This window comes from Mustela nigripes, chromosome 1 (assembly GCF_022355385.1).
Source record: "Mustela nigripes isolate SB6536 chromosome 1, MUSNIG.SB6536, whole genome shotgun sequence".
NCBI lineage: Eukaryota > Metazoa > Chordata > Mammalia > Carnivora > Mustelidae > Mustela > Mustela nigripes.
This window is the reverse complement of record NC_081557.1, coordinates 11,050,610-11,066,832: the sequence shown is the minus strand read 5'-3', so window position 1 is coordinate 11,066,832 and position 16,223 is coordinate 11,050,610. Positions and strand designations below refer to the sequence as shown.

The window sequence follows — 16,223 nt, the reverse complement described above, 5'->3', positions numbered from 1 at the left end:
CTCCAGAAATTGATAATTATCATTGTGGTAGTAGTGGTGTTGCTGGGCATTTTAGCATTGATTATTGGACTTTCCGTTGGGCTGAAGTAATGGTGGCCCGAGTGGCTGCTGCACTGAAATGTAAGTAAATGGAAGGTTCTTGGGGATTCTGGATTGGCTTTCTCTTGAGAAATTGGCCTGGGGTTTCGCATGGCAGTGCTCTTCTTTTGTGATTGTCCTTGGATTCACAGAGCTTGCTCGGACTTTCCATCGCCTGTGCCTTCTTTCATCTCCTTAAAATACTCCTCTGGGCTTCTAGCCCTGGAGAAACTTCTCTTCTGGGCCAGGCTCCCATTGGTTCCTCTCCTGGGGACTCTGTCCCAGCCCTTTTTCTTACACCATGTTTCGCCACCTTTCCTGACACACCTGAGCACCACATTTTTGCTCCTTTCGCTCAGGAAGCATGCTCCTAATTGGGAACAATCTGTGTCCTGGGTCTGGGGTTCATCTTCTGAATTCTTGCTGACTTTGATGGATGTTGGGCTTTGCTTTCCATATCCTTTTTAGTGTCAAGAAAGCTCTGGGTTGGGGTGTGGGGTGGCGCGGTTTTGTTTGTGGCTGATGGGTTGGATCTTGAATGATAAAGCAGTTAACGTTTTTGAGTGTTGAGTCATGCCGGACCATGTACTGAACACCTCATACACACGTCCTTGAATCCCCACAACACCTTCTGGAGGTAGGTACTGTCGTTTACCATATTTTACAGACAAAGACACTCAGGCTTATAAAGAGATCTTAAGTCAAAGGGCAAGTTTGAACACACAGCTGATGGGGGGTTCAGGAGAGTTCTTTCTTACGTCTTAGCTTCTCTTTGTGAAATCAGGTAGCCATTTATCATTGTCTACAAAGTCTAGAGAACCTTGGAGGAGAGCGAGTTTAAAATTTAGGTTATCATTTTCTTTAAAATCTGGTGAAAAGAATAGAGCTGACCACTGAATCAGGGCTTCATGGGCATAGCAGCGTGATGGGAATGACCTAATTGGCCCTGTTAACACACTTGTAACTTCCTAAATATTACTTTTCTGGATAAAGTATAGGATGTAATGTTAACAAAAACTTCTAAAACAGAAACTGTAAACAGAATTAATTTTTAATATTATTGTTGATGACCTTGTGGCATGCTCACACACTCACACATGGTCCACAGACTTCAGAGTATATCAGTGGTTTTAGACCCAGTCCAAAAATCCTGTGTGTCATTCCACATCACTAAAATCTCTTGGTGAATCTAATTTCCAATGCAAGATTGTGAGTATACTCTGAATTATTTAATACTTCCCCAAAGTTGGAGTTTTGCGATTACAATGTTACTATAATGAATGGTGTGACTAATCTATATTTTTCTCATTTTTATTTTCTCTTTATTATGAAATTAGAGAATTAGGATTGCTGAGGTAATAGATACAAATGTCTTCAGTACTCGTCACATTACTTCCATGTTGGTGCCCAGACCTGATCCTTCTTTTCATTTTAGCTTCTGTGTGCCTCTTCCTTCTTCCTGCTCCTGTGAGCCAGAGGGTCTCAAAGTCAGATAATTAGAGCACTGAACAACAATTTCTTCTTGAGAATGTAAATGAATCCCTTTTTTAAATGAGGAGACTAATGAATGTATTGTTTTTAGTTGACTTACCTGATGTCCAAGAGGCTGCCTCTCGCTGAGCAGTGTTGAATTTACTGTAGTGTGTTCCATGTCCATGAAGTCACGACTGGTTGCTCCTTTTAGGTCTGGACCCACCTGTCCCTCCCACGTGGCCTGAGGACAAGGTCTCTGAACAGGAGGGAGGGAAGACAGCCTACCTTTGACTCTCTAGTTGTGTGCCAGGTACTATTCTAAGATAGTAACATGGTCCCTGTTTTCAGATGGGAAACTCTGAAGCTCAGTGAAGTCAAGAAACTTGTCCAGGCTTACCCAGCCATTTAAGAGGAGCAGCCGTGATGACCTCTGAACTTCTCTTTATTCTTTTCACGGTGTAAGAGAAGTGTGGAGCAGAGGAGTAATGGAGCAGAAGATTCCAGTTCTGCAGCTTGTATTTGAAAAGCGCTGATGAGGACCCTGTAGAGAGAACAGGTGCTTTTGTGCAGTGACTGCCTCCCACTGATGTGACAGCCTGTGTGGAAGGATTACAAGAAGTCCAGGGACTTTTTTTCCCCCTCTCATAATACAGCTTTTTGTTTCTGTCACAGCAGGATATTTAGTTCCGGATCCCATATCCCGTCCTGTCTTGGGTTTGTCTGTAGGATTTCTCAGGTTTAGTGTTGACTTCTCTATCACTTTCCTTTTTTGCGGTGACGTCTGATCTTCTGTCTCCACCTTCTAGGTTTGTGACTAAGTGTTAATGTTGCTCTCCACCATCATTCTGTGCACTGATCAGCAACTCCTTCCTGTGCCTCTCTTAGAACCCGATTTCACTCCAGCCTGGTGTGGCCACCCTTGTCTTCAGATGGGAACGGAGTTTGAATGGCTTTCCTGAGAGAGAGTGGGACCTGTTCCTTTGTTTCCTTGTAACCGTCCTTGGACCTGACCCAGCAAACAACTTAGCCCCGGAGGAAGCTAATCTGCCTGATGTAACCCTGAGTTCTCAGAACCTTCTCCTGCCCCACCAACTCTGAAGTACCTTCTCTCCCGGACAGTTTGAACCAACCCAGCTTTTCTTTGTTCCCTCTGAATGTGTCAAAGTAAGCCTTGCGCCTTGGAAAGCCGATTCCAAACCTTCCCAGGGTGCTGTATTTTCTACCTCATGGAGTATTCTTCTCCCAGAAATTGCAACGTATTTTTTAAGGGGTATCTTTAACAACACAAAGGGATTCTTCCCTTCCAAGTGTGGTGACAGTAAGGCTCAGCTCGAGCCTTGTACTTGGCAGGGTCTTGGTCCTCATAGTTTGTTGTCCCTATGTCTTGAAAATATGTGGAACTGGCAGGTGTCACTTTGGTCTTAGCAGCTGACTTGTTTGAAGTTCAATCTTAAATTAAGCTCTTGGTATGTTCAGCTTCATGGCCAACTTCAGTCTTTATGTTGTGTTCTCTCATGTTTACTCAAGGAGGCACCAGGATGATACGGTTGTCTGACGTTATCATTTGTAAAGGCTGAAGGTATGAGATATTTGTTTGCCTCTCTGAGTCTTGGAAACCGGCTGTTCTCCTTTGGAGCAATGCTTTGTGAAGCCACTGCCTTGAGGCCAGAAATAATCAGGCACTTAAAATTGGGCCAGGGACAAGGTGCTTGAGTCTGAGGCTCTGGAAATGCTTAGATTGGTGCGAGTGTTCAGTCACTCATTTCATATGTTCCAGATGTACTTTTATAATCGTGTGTGAGACGTACATATATATTTGCCTGTCTCTCTCAGGAAGTAGGAAACTAGAAATGGAGAATATTATAACATCAAAAAACAAAAACAAAAACCTTGGGCTGAGCTAAAAATTAGGTAAGACATTTGCTTATTTGCAAATGAATCACAGCAGAAATAGGATCTTCCTGTGTCATTGAGAAACCTTGTTTTCTGGATGAGTGCTGGGACGATCATAGATCTTTGGGGTTAGGACTACACTGATCCCACTAAGTTTTTCTGCTTAGCATACAGCTATGACAAGTTTTGGCACCTCTCCTTGCTGCTGCATAGGTGAGGCTTGTCCTGGGAGTATCCCACAGCAATCTTAGATCATTCCTGGGGCCTTTAGGATGATCCTGTCTCCAGGGCTGAGTCAGCTGGGAGAGACCGGGGACTACTGAGTAGCTGGTATTGCTACCAGGTAAATAAGCTTGACAGGTTCTTTGTCTCCTCCCCAATTCTTATCATGGAGGAAGCAACAGCCAGGAAATGATTTCAAGTGTAGTGACTATGGTGACCCAGTGGTGAGCCCCTTAGATTCCCTGCCAGTCTCCCTGATGTATAATTGAACTTCGACACTCTAGGATAGAGTGAGCACCTAATCCAGGCACTGCCCTGGGCTTCCTTTGCAAAGGCTATGTACTCCGTCATTGCTCAGCACTCCGACAGAGCCAAAGGGATGCCCTCTTCCCATGGCTATGAAGTCAGACAGTGGACTGGCTCCAGCAACGAGGGAAGACAAGCTCTTAACATAGGCCTTTGCTGAGCCCTGGGGCTTAGTTTGGAATACAATAAGTGAAGGTTTTTTTTTTGTCATTTGTGTTTTTTAAATGTAAACTTGATTATTTTATTGATAATTTAAAAATAAATGTCTTTATATTGATCGTGAAACAGTTCTTGCTCTATTTCCCTACAAAATAGTGGTTGGGTGCCACCATGTGGTGGTTTTTGTTTAGGTTTTGGAAACAAGGGTTAACAGTGCTTTTTATCCATGTGCCAGACTGCATGGATCAAAAGTTCTAATTTTTGAAAATGCGTTAACTCTCAAGAATATGGTTTAACTATATTTGAGTTTCAGGTTTAAGGTGGTCTCCCTAAGAATTCAGTTGACTCATCAGGAGTATCTGTCTCTAGGAGGAGATGGGGTAGCTCTGGTGTGGTGGGAACCAGAAAGCAGAACAACATACTGAACATCCTCAGAGACTGCTGTTGATCTCATTTTGAATCTCTTGCCTGAAAGCATCGCTTCTAGTAACATCCTGGGTTCTTGAAGCCAGATCCATCACCCTTTCCCTTCACGTCTTCCTCCGTGTCTGGATCCACTTTCGCCTTCCTTCCCCTGCAACTCTGCGCAGTGATGCTGCTTCTCACATGCTTTTTCTTTCCTTGTCTGGATGAGCAGAAGAAGATCATGATCATGATCTGCTGTATTATCCTTGCGATCATCTTAGCTTCTACCATTGGGGGCATATTTGCCTGAAAAAGGTGAGCCATTTGTGGGGAGATGATTTTTTTCTTTCACTTACTTGAAACTCTTACATGCTTAAAAGCACTTGTCGCTGGTTCCCCAGATTTGGGAGGGAACAGGTATTAGACTAGAAAAAGGCTGGAGAGAACTATGAAAAAAGGTTTCATAGAGAAGTACGGATGAATAACGAGTTGGCCATAGATGGGGAGGCAGGGGGCAGTCTGCTCTGTTTAGAATGATTTATAGAAGGATGTTGACTTCCAGCAGCAAAATTTGGGTGGTGGTGTCTGGGAATGGCTAAAGGAGAAAGAATTAGTTCTTGCACTGGAAGCACCCCTCTTTAGTAGGAGAGAGCCAGCCAGTAACCCCAGAGTAAATTAATGTCCTCTCTTTGAGGGTTAGGACCATTAGTGCAGACTTGCCGAGTAGACTCTTTGCCCCTGCAGAGGAAGCACTTGGTGATCCTGGATTCAAACCTCCTGTTGTATAACCTGTGATTTTCTTCCCCTTCCATTACCCCTTGTAGTCCTCACCGATGGAGCCTCGGCCGGCACTTTTAATCCTCCTTCCACTTTCTGTGGTGCCATCACTTCTCCACTGCAGATTCCTCAACAGCTACTCCTTTCCACTGTGAAACCTATGACATAGGGTCTCCATCAACCACCTCTTAAAAGTTATGCAAAGGTAGACTTAGGACAGTGCGGGATTGGGGGGGGGCAGGGCTGAAGGAACACGAGCTGGTTAGGAAGGTGGTGTCAAGGAGAGGCTGAGGGGTAGAGAACACGTGCTTGTTGGGGAAATAAAACAGAGCCAGGCAGGTATTGGAGCACATCCAGCTCATTAGCATTTAATTTTCTCTGACCAGTACCAGGCCTGTTACGTCTGGTCTTCAGGTTCTTCTAGGTCTCACCTTCGACCAACACTCCATCTACTTCCTTCTTCAGGGTCTGATAGTCTAAAGTGAAGATGGTCTAACCACAGGTGCCACGCATGTCTTGCTCACAGCTGCGTCCCCAGTCCTTAGTACAGTGCTTGCCACTTCCAGATGTTCAAGGATGGGTTGACTTAATTAGCTGTAATTAAGCTCTGATTTCTGCTCACGGTTGAGTCCGTGGGTTTTACTTTGAAACCTTTTAAGGCATCAGTGGTAAGTGGGTTTATTAGTATGAGAGGCTGTGTGCAAATACCTGTGAAGGGGCTGATTCACTTATGCAAATACATGACAGGCTTCCCACTACTGTGACATGGTCTTTTTTTATGAATGGCGATGGGAGTTGACAGTCTCTCACTCTCAAAGACTGCTGGTCCCAGGATTGTGGCTCCCAAACAAAAGAAACAGGTTTATACCATGACTGAACTCCCAACAAGCATCAGGACCATGCTCTATGAACTGTAACAGAGAGGAGAGGTCAGGTCAGAAAAGTGACAGGCAGCTACCACTTGCATCGTTTCTTACATGGTTCATGTTGCTAGGTGAAACTGAATTTTCTTGGCCAGCAGTGTGCCTAAAACTATCCTGAACAATTCAAAGTTCAGATGTGTTCTAATGCAATTTAGTAATTATATTACAAGAGCTTCACTACAAATACATTAACCACCACCACCTTGTGCAACTCTTGAGGACCATGTAACTGTTTAGATATAATTGCACTTTTGAAAGATTATTCTTTGCCACACGTCTTTTTTAAGAAAGCGGGATTTAAAAAAAAAAAGCTGACGTTTCAAGTCAGTGTGCTCTTTCTACCCATTTTCAAAAGCAAATGGTGTATGATTTCTGTCCATTTGTATTTCTTTCAGTTTGAATAGGGGATAGAAACCTGCTGGGTAGTTCTGGAAGAGATGAATCTTGTTACAGACCAGACAGGAAGGTGGAGCCATGGGGATTTGAGATACATGGGGCCTTTATTCATCCAACAGTAACTAGTTGAGTGCTGTGCGGCACCGCACTGTCCTAGAACCTGTGGGGCCACAAAGGTAGAGCCAAATACATGCCCTCCTCGGAGTTTCAGACCTAGGAAAGGCCAACTTCAACTTTTATCACTTACTTGTGTTAAAAGGCAAGGGTATGTTCCTTATCATATTGTCCAACATTCCCCTTTGTCTTCTAAAATTGAGAGATGGGTAGTTGGGCATAAATAAATATCTGTTGAATTAATGTACGGACTGGTGTGTTTTTGCTTTCCAAAAACATCTGTAACTAGTAAAGACAGCAACTAGCTCCTGTGCTATAAAAGGTGGTACAGAATTCTCCCAGTGTCCAAAAGTAGTGTTCCTAAAACTGAAACAATGTACAGTGAAAAATTACCATTTTGTGAAAGCAAAAATCTTCAGATTTCTTTCAGTTTGAGGAAAACAGGTACCAATGTAGCTCTTTGGTAAAAGTGAAGTGATGTGAAGAAGACTTGGACAGCAAGGAAACCCAGGCAGATGTTAAATCCAACTTATACAGAGATGGGAGATGGAGGCATTTGTTTCAGCCCTGAAGATATACATCTTACAGCTGGGGAGAACTGGACCCACTAACAATCAGTGAAGCTGGCTCAGTAATCATTTAAGGATTAGGAGTGACCAATGAGAAGTTACATCCTGAGGTGATACTCAGACTTTATTTTATATAAATATAATGCACTTAAAAAAATCAATGGATATTCTATAATTTTTCACAAATCATTTACTCGTACTGCTCCTGGGTTAGATTATCAGTACCACCCATAGACTGTTAAAGGCAGGCTGAGGGGAATAAAAATGTAGATTTTCTTTTGGTAGCTTTTGTATATTTGTGTCTCCCATTCTCACTACACACGTTCAGGCATATAGAACTTTCCCCAGTACCGCCCCTTCTGGGTTAAGTCATACGGGCTCAGGACTTTGCGTATCCCAAGCATGTTGGCAGTGGCTATGCGCTCAAAGGTCCAGGGGTTTTGGTTGTTCTGTTCCCGTTCCTCTTGATCTTTCCGCATCTTCTCTAGAGTCTCCCGGCTCACGGCCTTTGCTGGGAAGGGCAACTTGTGGGCAACCTGGTCCAGGAAACCTTGTACCTCTTTGAATTCACAACGCCCACCCACTTCTACTATGAGACGGCCAGCCTTCACGGGAGTCACGTAGTGATCAATGGCACCTTTGCCTCCCCCCATGCGCTGTCCCATACCCTTGCGGGTAATGGGCTTGAAAGGGGCTGGTACTCTCCATAAAGCAAACATGTTCTTGGGGTCCATAGAGCGGTTGATCGTCAGGCGCATCATTTCAAAATGGCCCCAGTGGAGGTAACCACCACCCAGTGCCTAAAAGTGGATGAAAGAATTAGAAATACGTGGGGACTTAGTTATCTTGCATGTGCTCTTTCACAGTAACTGTGGCTTCAATAATTTACAAAAAAATAAAAAGTTCTGGTAAGGACCATGGAGAAAAGCCTAGGGTACAGAAGTAAATGAAAACAAGGTGGACCCATTTCAATGGATAACCAGGGAAGGCCTCTTTGAGGAGCTGGTATTTATTTACTTAAAAGATTTTGTTTGTCAGAGAGAAGTGGGGCACACAGCACAAGCAAGGGGAGCAGGGACATGATCCCAGGATCCTGGGATCATGACCTAAGCCAAATGCAGATACTTAACCAATGAGTCACTCAGGCATCCCGAGGAGGTGATATAAAGCTGAGACCAGGATGGTAGGAACCAGCCAAGGGAAAACAAGTTAAAGGAAGAGGAATGGCTTGGTGAGTGTGAGCAGAAGGCAGAATGGCTGGAAGAGAGTGAAGGACAGGGTATGGGCTTGGGCCTGTGAGAAGCAGTCCAGGGCTGATCAGCAGGTGGCGGGAAGGACTGTAAACTATTGCTCTGGCATCCTGATAGGAAATCAGTCCTAGTCCACACCCATTTGTGCAGCTACTGACATCAAGTCTCCATGGAAGCCACTCTAGGAAGGAATCGTGTCCTGCATCTTAAGTCATGGATAGTTTTATTTTCACCAGAAGCCTGTGAGGATTTCATAGTCTGATTATAGGGGCCAATTTGGTAGCCTGCCTTCTCCTGTTTTTGTATTATTTTCACTTGACATGAAAAAGAAATTCAATTGTTCACTGGGTAGTGCACATCAGTTTAAAGAGCAAATGGTGGCCATTCCAATAAAACCCACGAAGGACGAGAATTAACTCTAAGAGCATGAGATTTTGCTAATCCCTGGCTTCCATCATGCAGCTGCTTGACACTGAACTCACTTACCAAGATTGCAAAACTGCCTTCTGTGAACTCAGTAGCTTCAGTAGAAGGTCCCCGGATGTCCCTCAAATTCTTAGGTTCTCTTCTCACTTTTGGCACAAGTGGTACCCTTTCAATAAATCGAAGCTTGGGCTTTTCAGGAATGGAAACATCTAAAAAGGAGCACAGACAGCCAAGAAGAAATAAAACCACACATCTCCAAGGATCCAATTTCTTCCTACAAAGATTTATATTAATCAAGTGGAAGTCTTAAGAGTTACCACTGAAAAAAATAATTTCAAAAGTATATTAGGTTTTTCCTGTGGCTGCTTTTTTATTGACACTCGAATCTTTTGATTATGACAAGTATTAATGGAGAGGTTCTGAACCTTTGAAGATAACGAAGTTTCAACTTTCAAAGGAAATGCACTCTACATAACACTAGAAAAGAGACCATCTGGGAAGGTACAGAGATTGAGACTGTCACAGATAACACTGGCTAACTTTTTTTTTTTTCTTAATGTTTACTAAGTGCTAGATGTTGAACTGAATGCTTTATGTGCGGTATCTAATTTAATCTTTTTTAAAAAAAAATTATTATTATTATTTTTTAAGATTTTATTTATTTATTTGACCGAGAGGGATCACAAGTAGGCGGAGAGGCAAACAGAGAGAGAGGAGGAAGCAGGCTCCCTGCCGAGCAGAGAGCCCCATGCGGGACTCGATCCCAGGATGCTGAGATCATGACCTGAGCCAAAGGCAGAGGCTTAATCCACTGAGCCACCCAGGTGCCCCTTAAAGATTATTTTTTGACAGCAAGAGACATAGCAAGCAAGGTAACACAAGCAGGGGGAGTGGGAGAGGGAGAAGCAGGCTCCTTCCTGAAGAGGGAGCCTGATGTGGGCCCGATCCCAGGACCCTGAGATCATGACCCAAGCCAAAGGCATATGCTTAACAACTAAGACACCCAGGCACCCCTCATATAATCTTTAAAACCACTTTAGAGGCTTGGTAATTTTTTAGGCCTTCCCTTTTTAAAATTTTGAACTTTGAAGTTTGGCACACATAATCAGAAGGGCGCCTGGGTGGCTCAGTGGGTTGGGCCACTGCCTTCGGCTCAGGTCATGATCTCAGGGTCCTGGGATTGAGTCCCGCATCAGGCTCTCTGCTCAGCGGGGAGCCTGCCTCCTCCTCTCTCTCTCTGCCTGCCTCTCTGCCTACTTGTAATCTCTCTCTGTCAAATAAATAAATAAAATCTTAAAAAAATGTACAGGTCAGTGAATTATTAGAAAGTGAATGCATAAACACATCCACATTAACAGTCACCCTGCTCAAGAAACTGAACTTGAGGCAAGTACTTTTTTTTTTAAAGATTTTTAATTTATTAGACAGAGATCACAAGTAGGCAGAGAGGCAGGCAGAGAGAGAGAAAGGAGGAAGCAGGTACCCCGCTGAGCGGAGAGCCCAACATGGGGCTCGATCCCAGGACCGTGGGACCATGACCTGAAACAAAGGCAGAGGCTTTAACCCACTGAGCCACCCAGGAGCCCCTATTTTTTTTTTTTTTTTTTTAATTTATTTGACAGAGAGAGATCACAAGTAGGCAGAGAGGCAGGCAGAGAGGGAGAAGCAGGCTCCCCGCTGAGCAGAGAGCCAGATTTGGAGCTCAGTCACAGAACCCTGGCTGGGATCATGACCTGAGTTGAAGGCAGAGGCTTAACCCACTGAGACACCCAGGTGCCCCTAGGCAAGTACTATTTTAAATCTCCATTTTATAAAAGAGGAACCTGAGACCTAGAGACATTTTATAATCTTGTCTAGGCCATCCAGTGAAAACAGCAAAGCCAGATGGATTTTTTTTTTCTTTTCTTAAATACTGCACAGCATCTCTGGATGTTAATTGGGGTGGTGGAAAGAATACTACACTGTACATGAAAATACTTAAGTTCTGCTCTGCCAGATTGTTAGGAAACCTAGAACCTAGGAATCCTTTGATCTATGCTCTATTTCTACAGGGGCTTTTCATGCTGGCACCTGTGCATTTCCTACAATGTGCAGCAGCTTGCTGTGTTGAGAGTGGATGGATTGAAATGCAGGCTGGACATGGTACATCTTTTTCATAGTAGACATTCTGACAAGTTGGGGGAAAAAATTATTAACTTGAAAGGCACTTAAAACATGTCTCTGGGGGCGGGGTGCCTAGGTGGCTCAGTGGGTTAAAGCCTCTGCCTTTGGCTCAGGTCATGATCTCAGGGTCCTGGGATGGAGCCCCACATCGGGCTCTCTGCTCCACGGGGAGCCTGCTTCCTCCTCCTCTCTCTCTCTTGCCTGTCTCTCTGCCTACTTGTGATCTGTCTGTCGAATAAAAATAAAAATCTTTTAAAAAAAACAACAACCCGTCTATGGTAAAACAGGCACAGCTTTATCATGGAGTCAAATATAAAACAAGGGCCTTCAAGGAAATACCAAATTATTAATTGGCTAATACGGACCTAGAAACTGCCACCTGCTCTCCTCCAGTTTTTTCTCTTTAAAAAAAAAAATTTTTAATTTATTTGAGAGAGCATGCACAGGTAGGGGGAGTGGCAGGCAGAAGGAGAGGGAGAAGTAGGCTCCCTGCTGAGCAGGGAACCAGAAGTGCGACTGGATCCCAGGACGGTGAGATCATGACCTGAGCAGAAGACAACTGCTTAACCAACTGAGCCACCCAGGCAGCTCTCTCCTCCACCTTCTATAAGCAGCTACAGAGAAATTTAGTGATGCTGTCCCCTCCAAATCCACATGAACTTCTGGAGCATACAGTAGTTTCACAATTATGTGTAGAAGATAAAATCCTCAGAGCTCAAGGACACTTTCATATTTTTTTTCCAACTGTTTTTCTTTTTTTTAAGACTTCCAATACAGTAAAGACATGGTAAATTATATTTACAAAATTGTGGTTTACCTTAACGTTTGTATTTAACAAGTTAATGCTTTCCCCATAGTTCTATGACTGCATAGTGTAGCATCCTTTAGGGAGAACGTCAGAAGTTCTAATTTGATGGCAATATGCGCTGGCTGGGGACGAGGGGTGCGCTGGGGGGAACCGCCCCACACAGTACCACAGGGGAGGTACCCCATTACACGGTCGCGCCATAACAGCACCTGTTCTATCCCGACCGTTTACACCACTTCCTGGCACACAGCAGGCCCTCTAGGGTTATTCACTGAGTGAATGGAGGGGGGAACGCAGGACCCGCCTTCATTCTCGCCTCCCCTCTTCGGGTCCCATCAGAGAAGACAAACCCGAAAGGGACACAAGCTCACCCTCAAAAGTCGGCACCGGGAGCAGCGTCTTGAGGCCAGCGCTGGCGGGCGGGACGGTCCAAGAATCTACAAAAGCAAATCAAAGAAAGATCCGGAAGCGACAAGACCCGGGCCTGCTCGGACCCAGACCCAAGTCAGTCCTGACGCAGGGCCCCGAGGGGGGGCCGTGGGGTTCCGCTACATGCGCTCACAGGCCCAGCACCAATTCCCACCCCCCGCCCCCGGGGAAGCCAGCAGAGGTCTCCGAACGTTGACCCCCGCAGGTGGCCGTGGCCCCCCGGCACGAGTCCCCACGGCGGGACAGCGCGGCCCCTACTCAGCTACTCAGCTCTGGGGCAGCGGTCGGCGGAGCCGGCTAGGCGCCGCACGGGGGGTGGGGAGGTCTTCTGAGGGACCGAGGGCCTCCTGACCTGACACCCGCGCTCGCAGGAGCGGCGCCCCAGCACGAGCCAGCAGCCGCCACATGGCCACGCGGGGTCCACCGCCGCCGGACTCCCACCGCGAACGCAGGGACTCCCTGGACCTGGTCGGGCCGGAAGTTGCTTTCGCAACGGTCCGTTCCCGCAGAGATCCCGGCGGAAGCAGAGGAAACCGGGCCGCCTCGCTCGGGTTCCCGCGCCGGCGTGTGCAAGTCACGCCCAGCGCCGCTTTAGGTTTCTGGAAGTCTCAATACGTATACTCTTGGGGTCTCTCCCTGGATGCGGGCAGCGGGGTGGGGATTTCCGCTGCTTCTTTAGTGGGGGAAGCTCAGAGACATTGGGAAAAGCCCACTGACTGACCATTGCTTGAACTTGTCAGTGTTCGGTGGCAGTGTGGTAGGCGTTCAGTACCCTGTCATTGCCTGTGTCCTTCAGAGTTCAGGAGCTAATGACGTCATGGCACCCATGTGCAGATAACGTGCCAGGGGTCGAAGGATTTCACTTAGGGTCACACAGCAGAAAACGGTAAGATCAGAATTTGAGTCTGTCACTCCAGGGACCCGAGGGACTGGACTGGATCCAGATTTGATGATCAAGTTAAAGTCATGCCTGACTCGTCTGGGAGGATGATGGTAAAATCATGGGTCTGAACCCTTTAAATACTTAGACTGAGAGAGGCTCTTTTCCCAAGCTTCTGGGACACAAATGGGATTAACAAATGGAGACTGATGTCTGTTGTATTTAAATCACGCTGCATCTGTGTATGGTCTTTCCCAAAGGATTAATTTCAGAAATGGCAAAAACTAAAACCTCTAATGCTTGCAAAGTTACTGGGAGAACTTTCTCTGTCCACAGCGTTAGGCGCTCTTGATAAAAGCTGTCTCAAAAAAGAGTTAATGGACTTTATTTTAGCCATTTCCGGCCGTGTAGAGCAGTTCTGAAAAGGTTTAACTGTCCCCCACTCCCAAGCCAGTGTCAGATTCTAGAGAGCTCTTCCCTACTCTCTTCCACCCAAAGTGGGAGACCTGAATGTGCTCAGGCATTTAAAAATCTCAGGCTGAATATTGTGTAATTTTATCTTGGATAGAAAGTAAAGTGTCAGTACAATCTCTCTGGATTGGTTTCTATGACTCTTGGTGACCCTTCAGATGCAGATCAGGGGGCTAATGATAATTGCTAGCATATATCTTGGGGGGTGGGTAGAGATAAAGGAAATTTCCAGAGGGAATGATCTTCACCAGCAATGTATCAGAGTGCTTATTATCCACATCCTTGCTGAGTTGTCTTGCATAGCTTTGTTTAGAGCTCTGCCAATATGAAAGGAGAGAAATTATACCCAATATTATGTTTATAAGAGGCTGTTGGAACAGGATTGTGTCTGACTCCACTTTGCCTGAAGCCCCAGTGTATGTGGTAATCTGTACATTCCAGAGTGAGGTGCTGGGCCATCTGGACAGGCCTGATGGATTGATTGATTTTAGATTTTATTTATTTATTTGAGAGAGAGGGAGAGCATGAATGCTCAGGGGGAGGTCATAGAGGGGGAAATCTCAAGCAGCCTGCATGGGCCAAGTGTGGACTTGATCTCAGGACCCTGAGATCATGACCTGAGCCACAACCAAGAGTCGGAGCCTAACCATCTGTGCCACCCAGGAGCCCCCTGGGTAGGATTTATAAAGGAGGTGGTAGGAAATGGCTTTGTTATTCTTAGCTCCTTACTTTTTTCCAGACTGTAAAAAGGACTGGGAAAATCAAGAAAAGAAGTGGAGACTGGAAATTACATTAAAGATTTCTTTGGACTGAGTTGTTGGTATATTGTGAGTTCCACTGTTCCTCTCTAATGGCTCGGGATTGGGGTGCTCCATCAAGCTTCATGAGAGAGAGCGTTCAAGACCACTCAGCTTGATATGAACCCACTGTTTGAGAGGGATTGGTGTTTGACAAAAGTCTGTGTTTGGAGGTTTGATGCAAAGTAGAGGGCTGCAATTGGGAAGTAGTTACATTTCCATTGATGGTGGGTCAAAGGTGTGCATACCTTCTTCACCAGACATGGACCCCCAGGCAGTGTACTGGTTTAGGGATTTCTTGTATCCCATCTAACAGGCCCCCACTGAGAAGCAAGGAGAAAGATGCTGGAAGAGATGAAATGATGGGTGTCTAGGGCCCGAGGGAAGACTTGTATGCAACCAGCCAGTCATTCAGCAGAGATGAATTTGCATGCATCGAGATATAGCCTCAGCAGTTAGGGTAGGGTGTGTGTGTGTGTGTGTGTGTGTGTGTGTGTGTGTTTGTGTTTCTCTGAAGAATCCATAAAGCTCCCCTGAGAGAATGAGTGTACTTTAAACTATACCAGGAGCTGAGTCAACTACTGTTGGGTGCTGTATCATTTTGCTAGGGCTTCTCTAACCAAGTACGCCAAACTGGGGGGCTTAAACAACAGAAGTTTATTGCCTCACATTTCTGGAAGCCTGAAGTCTAAAATCAAGGTGTCAGCAGGATTGGTTCCTTTTGAGGGCCGTGAGGAGAGGGCTGTTCTAGACTTCTTTCCCAAGCTTGTGGATGGCCATCTTCTCCATCTTCTCCCTTTCTCTCTTCCTTTATATGTGTCTTTGTGTCCAGATTTCCCCATTTTATTAAACAGTAGTCATATTGAATTAGGGCTCACCCTATTGACCTCATTTTAACTTGATTACCTCTGTAAAGACCCCTTCTCCTAACAATGTCACACTCTGAGGTACAGTGGATGGGGGCAGAAGTGGGGAATAGGGGGGTGGAGGGGGTGATTGGGACTCCAACACTTATTGGTTGGTCAGGGGGGAGGTGGACATACTTCAACCCATATCAGGTGCTATGCCAGTCTTCCCAGAGGGGTCAGCAACAGAGGTGAGAGATGAGGGGCAGGAGAGATCTTACATGACTGGTAAAAGAGCAAATTGAGGAAATAGAGAACCCTCTACCCGACCTCATTCCCATTTTGTTTCCGCTACAGTCACCCTATCTGGAGCAGGCCTGAACTAGCAGAGGGAGGCAGCTTCACTGTTAGACGGAATTCAGAGTTGTGACTATTACACGGTATTGGGCATTTTAGTTACTGAAATCAGAATTATCTTTTTTCTTTCTTTTTTCTTTTTAAGTCAGAGAACTGAGAAAATACAGACACCCCACCCCCCCAGTCTGACAAAGTTGGTTTGGAGTTTGGGTAAGTAGGAGCAGGGTAACCTAAAGGTTTTTGTTTGTTTGTTTGTTTGTTTTTTCTGAAAGATTTTATTTTTATGTAATCTCTACCCCCAGTCTGGACTCGAACTCACAACCATGAGATCAAGAGCCACATACTCCACTGACTGAGCCCTCCAGGCACTCCTAAGTTTGATTTCCAATACCATTTTCTGAGTCCTACTTCATATAATTTACACACTGAATATACATTAGTTTGCAATTTTTTAATGACTAGTGATGTTGAACTTTTTCTCC

General features: G+C 45.3%; 2 protein-coding genes across 8 annotated transcripts in view; one reads left to right on the top strand and one right to left on the bottom strand.

Moving 5' to 3' along the window:
* The window catches only part of STX3 (syntaxin 3), a 42,952-nt gene extending 35,639 nt beyond the window's left edge, over window positions 1-7,313 (top strand). For 2 of the 7 annotated variants that reach the window (XM_059404810.1, XM_059404803.1), the window contains one exon: window positions 2,437-4,257. In XM_059404810.1, coding sequence (XP_059260793.1) covers window positions 2,437-2,649 — 213 coding nt within the window. In that variant the 3' untranslated portion in view covers window positions 2,650-4,257. Of the gene's footprint in view, window positions 1-6; window positions 121-2,357; window positions 4,258-4,500; window positions 4,852-5,360 lie in introns of those variants that run through there. The other 5 variants (XM_059404829.1, XM_059404822.1, XM_059404815.1 and 2 more) reach the window with 5 other exon arrangements.
* A 105-nt stretch (window positions 7,314-7,418) lies between these two features.
* MRPL16 (mitochondrial ribosomal protein L16) lies at window positions 7,419-12,897 on the bottom strand. Its single transcript, XM_059404855.1, has 4 exons — window positions 12,744-12,897; window positions 12,334-12,399; window positions 9,052-9,200; window positions 7,419-8,115 (listed from the first exon to the last, which is right to left on the bottom strand). The coding sequence occupies exons 1-4, from the start codon at window positions 12,796-12,798 to the stop codon at window positions 7,630-7,632; spliced, it is 756 nt and encodes a 251-aa protein (XP_059260838.1). The 5' UTR covers window positions 12,799-12,897; the 3' UTR covers window positions 7,419-7,629.
* Between the last annotated feature and the right edge of the window lie 3,326 nt (window positions 12,898-16,223).

Coding starts and splice junctions, on each gene's coding strand:
- MRPL16 (XM_059404855.1), bottom strand. CDS start 12,798: ATGTGGCGGCTGCTGGCTCGTGCTGGGGCGCCGCTCCTGCGAGCGCGG. Junction 12,400..12,743: donor CCTGCGAGCGCGGGTGTCAG/GTCAGGAGGCCC, acceptor TTGCTTTTGTAG/ATTCTTGGACCGTCCCGCCC. Junction 8,116..9,051: donor AAGGCAGTTTTGCAATCTTG/GTAAGTGAGTTC, acceptor ATCCACTTTTAG/GCACTGGGTGGTGGTTACCT.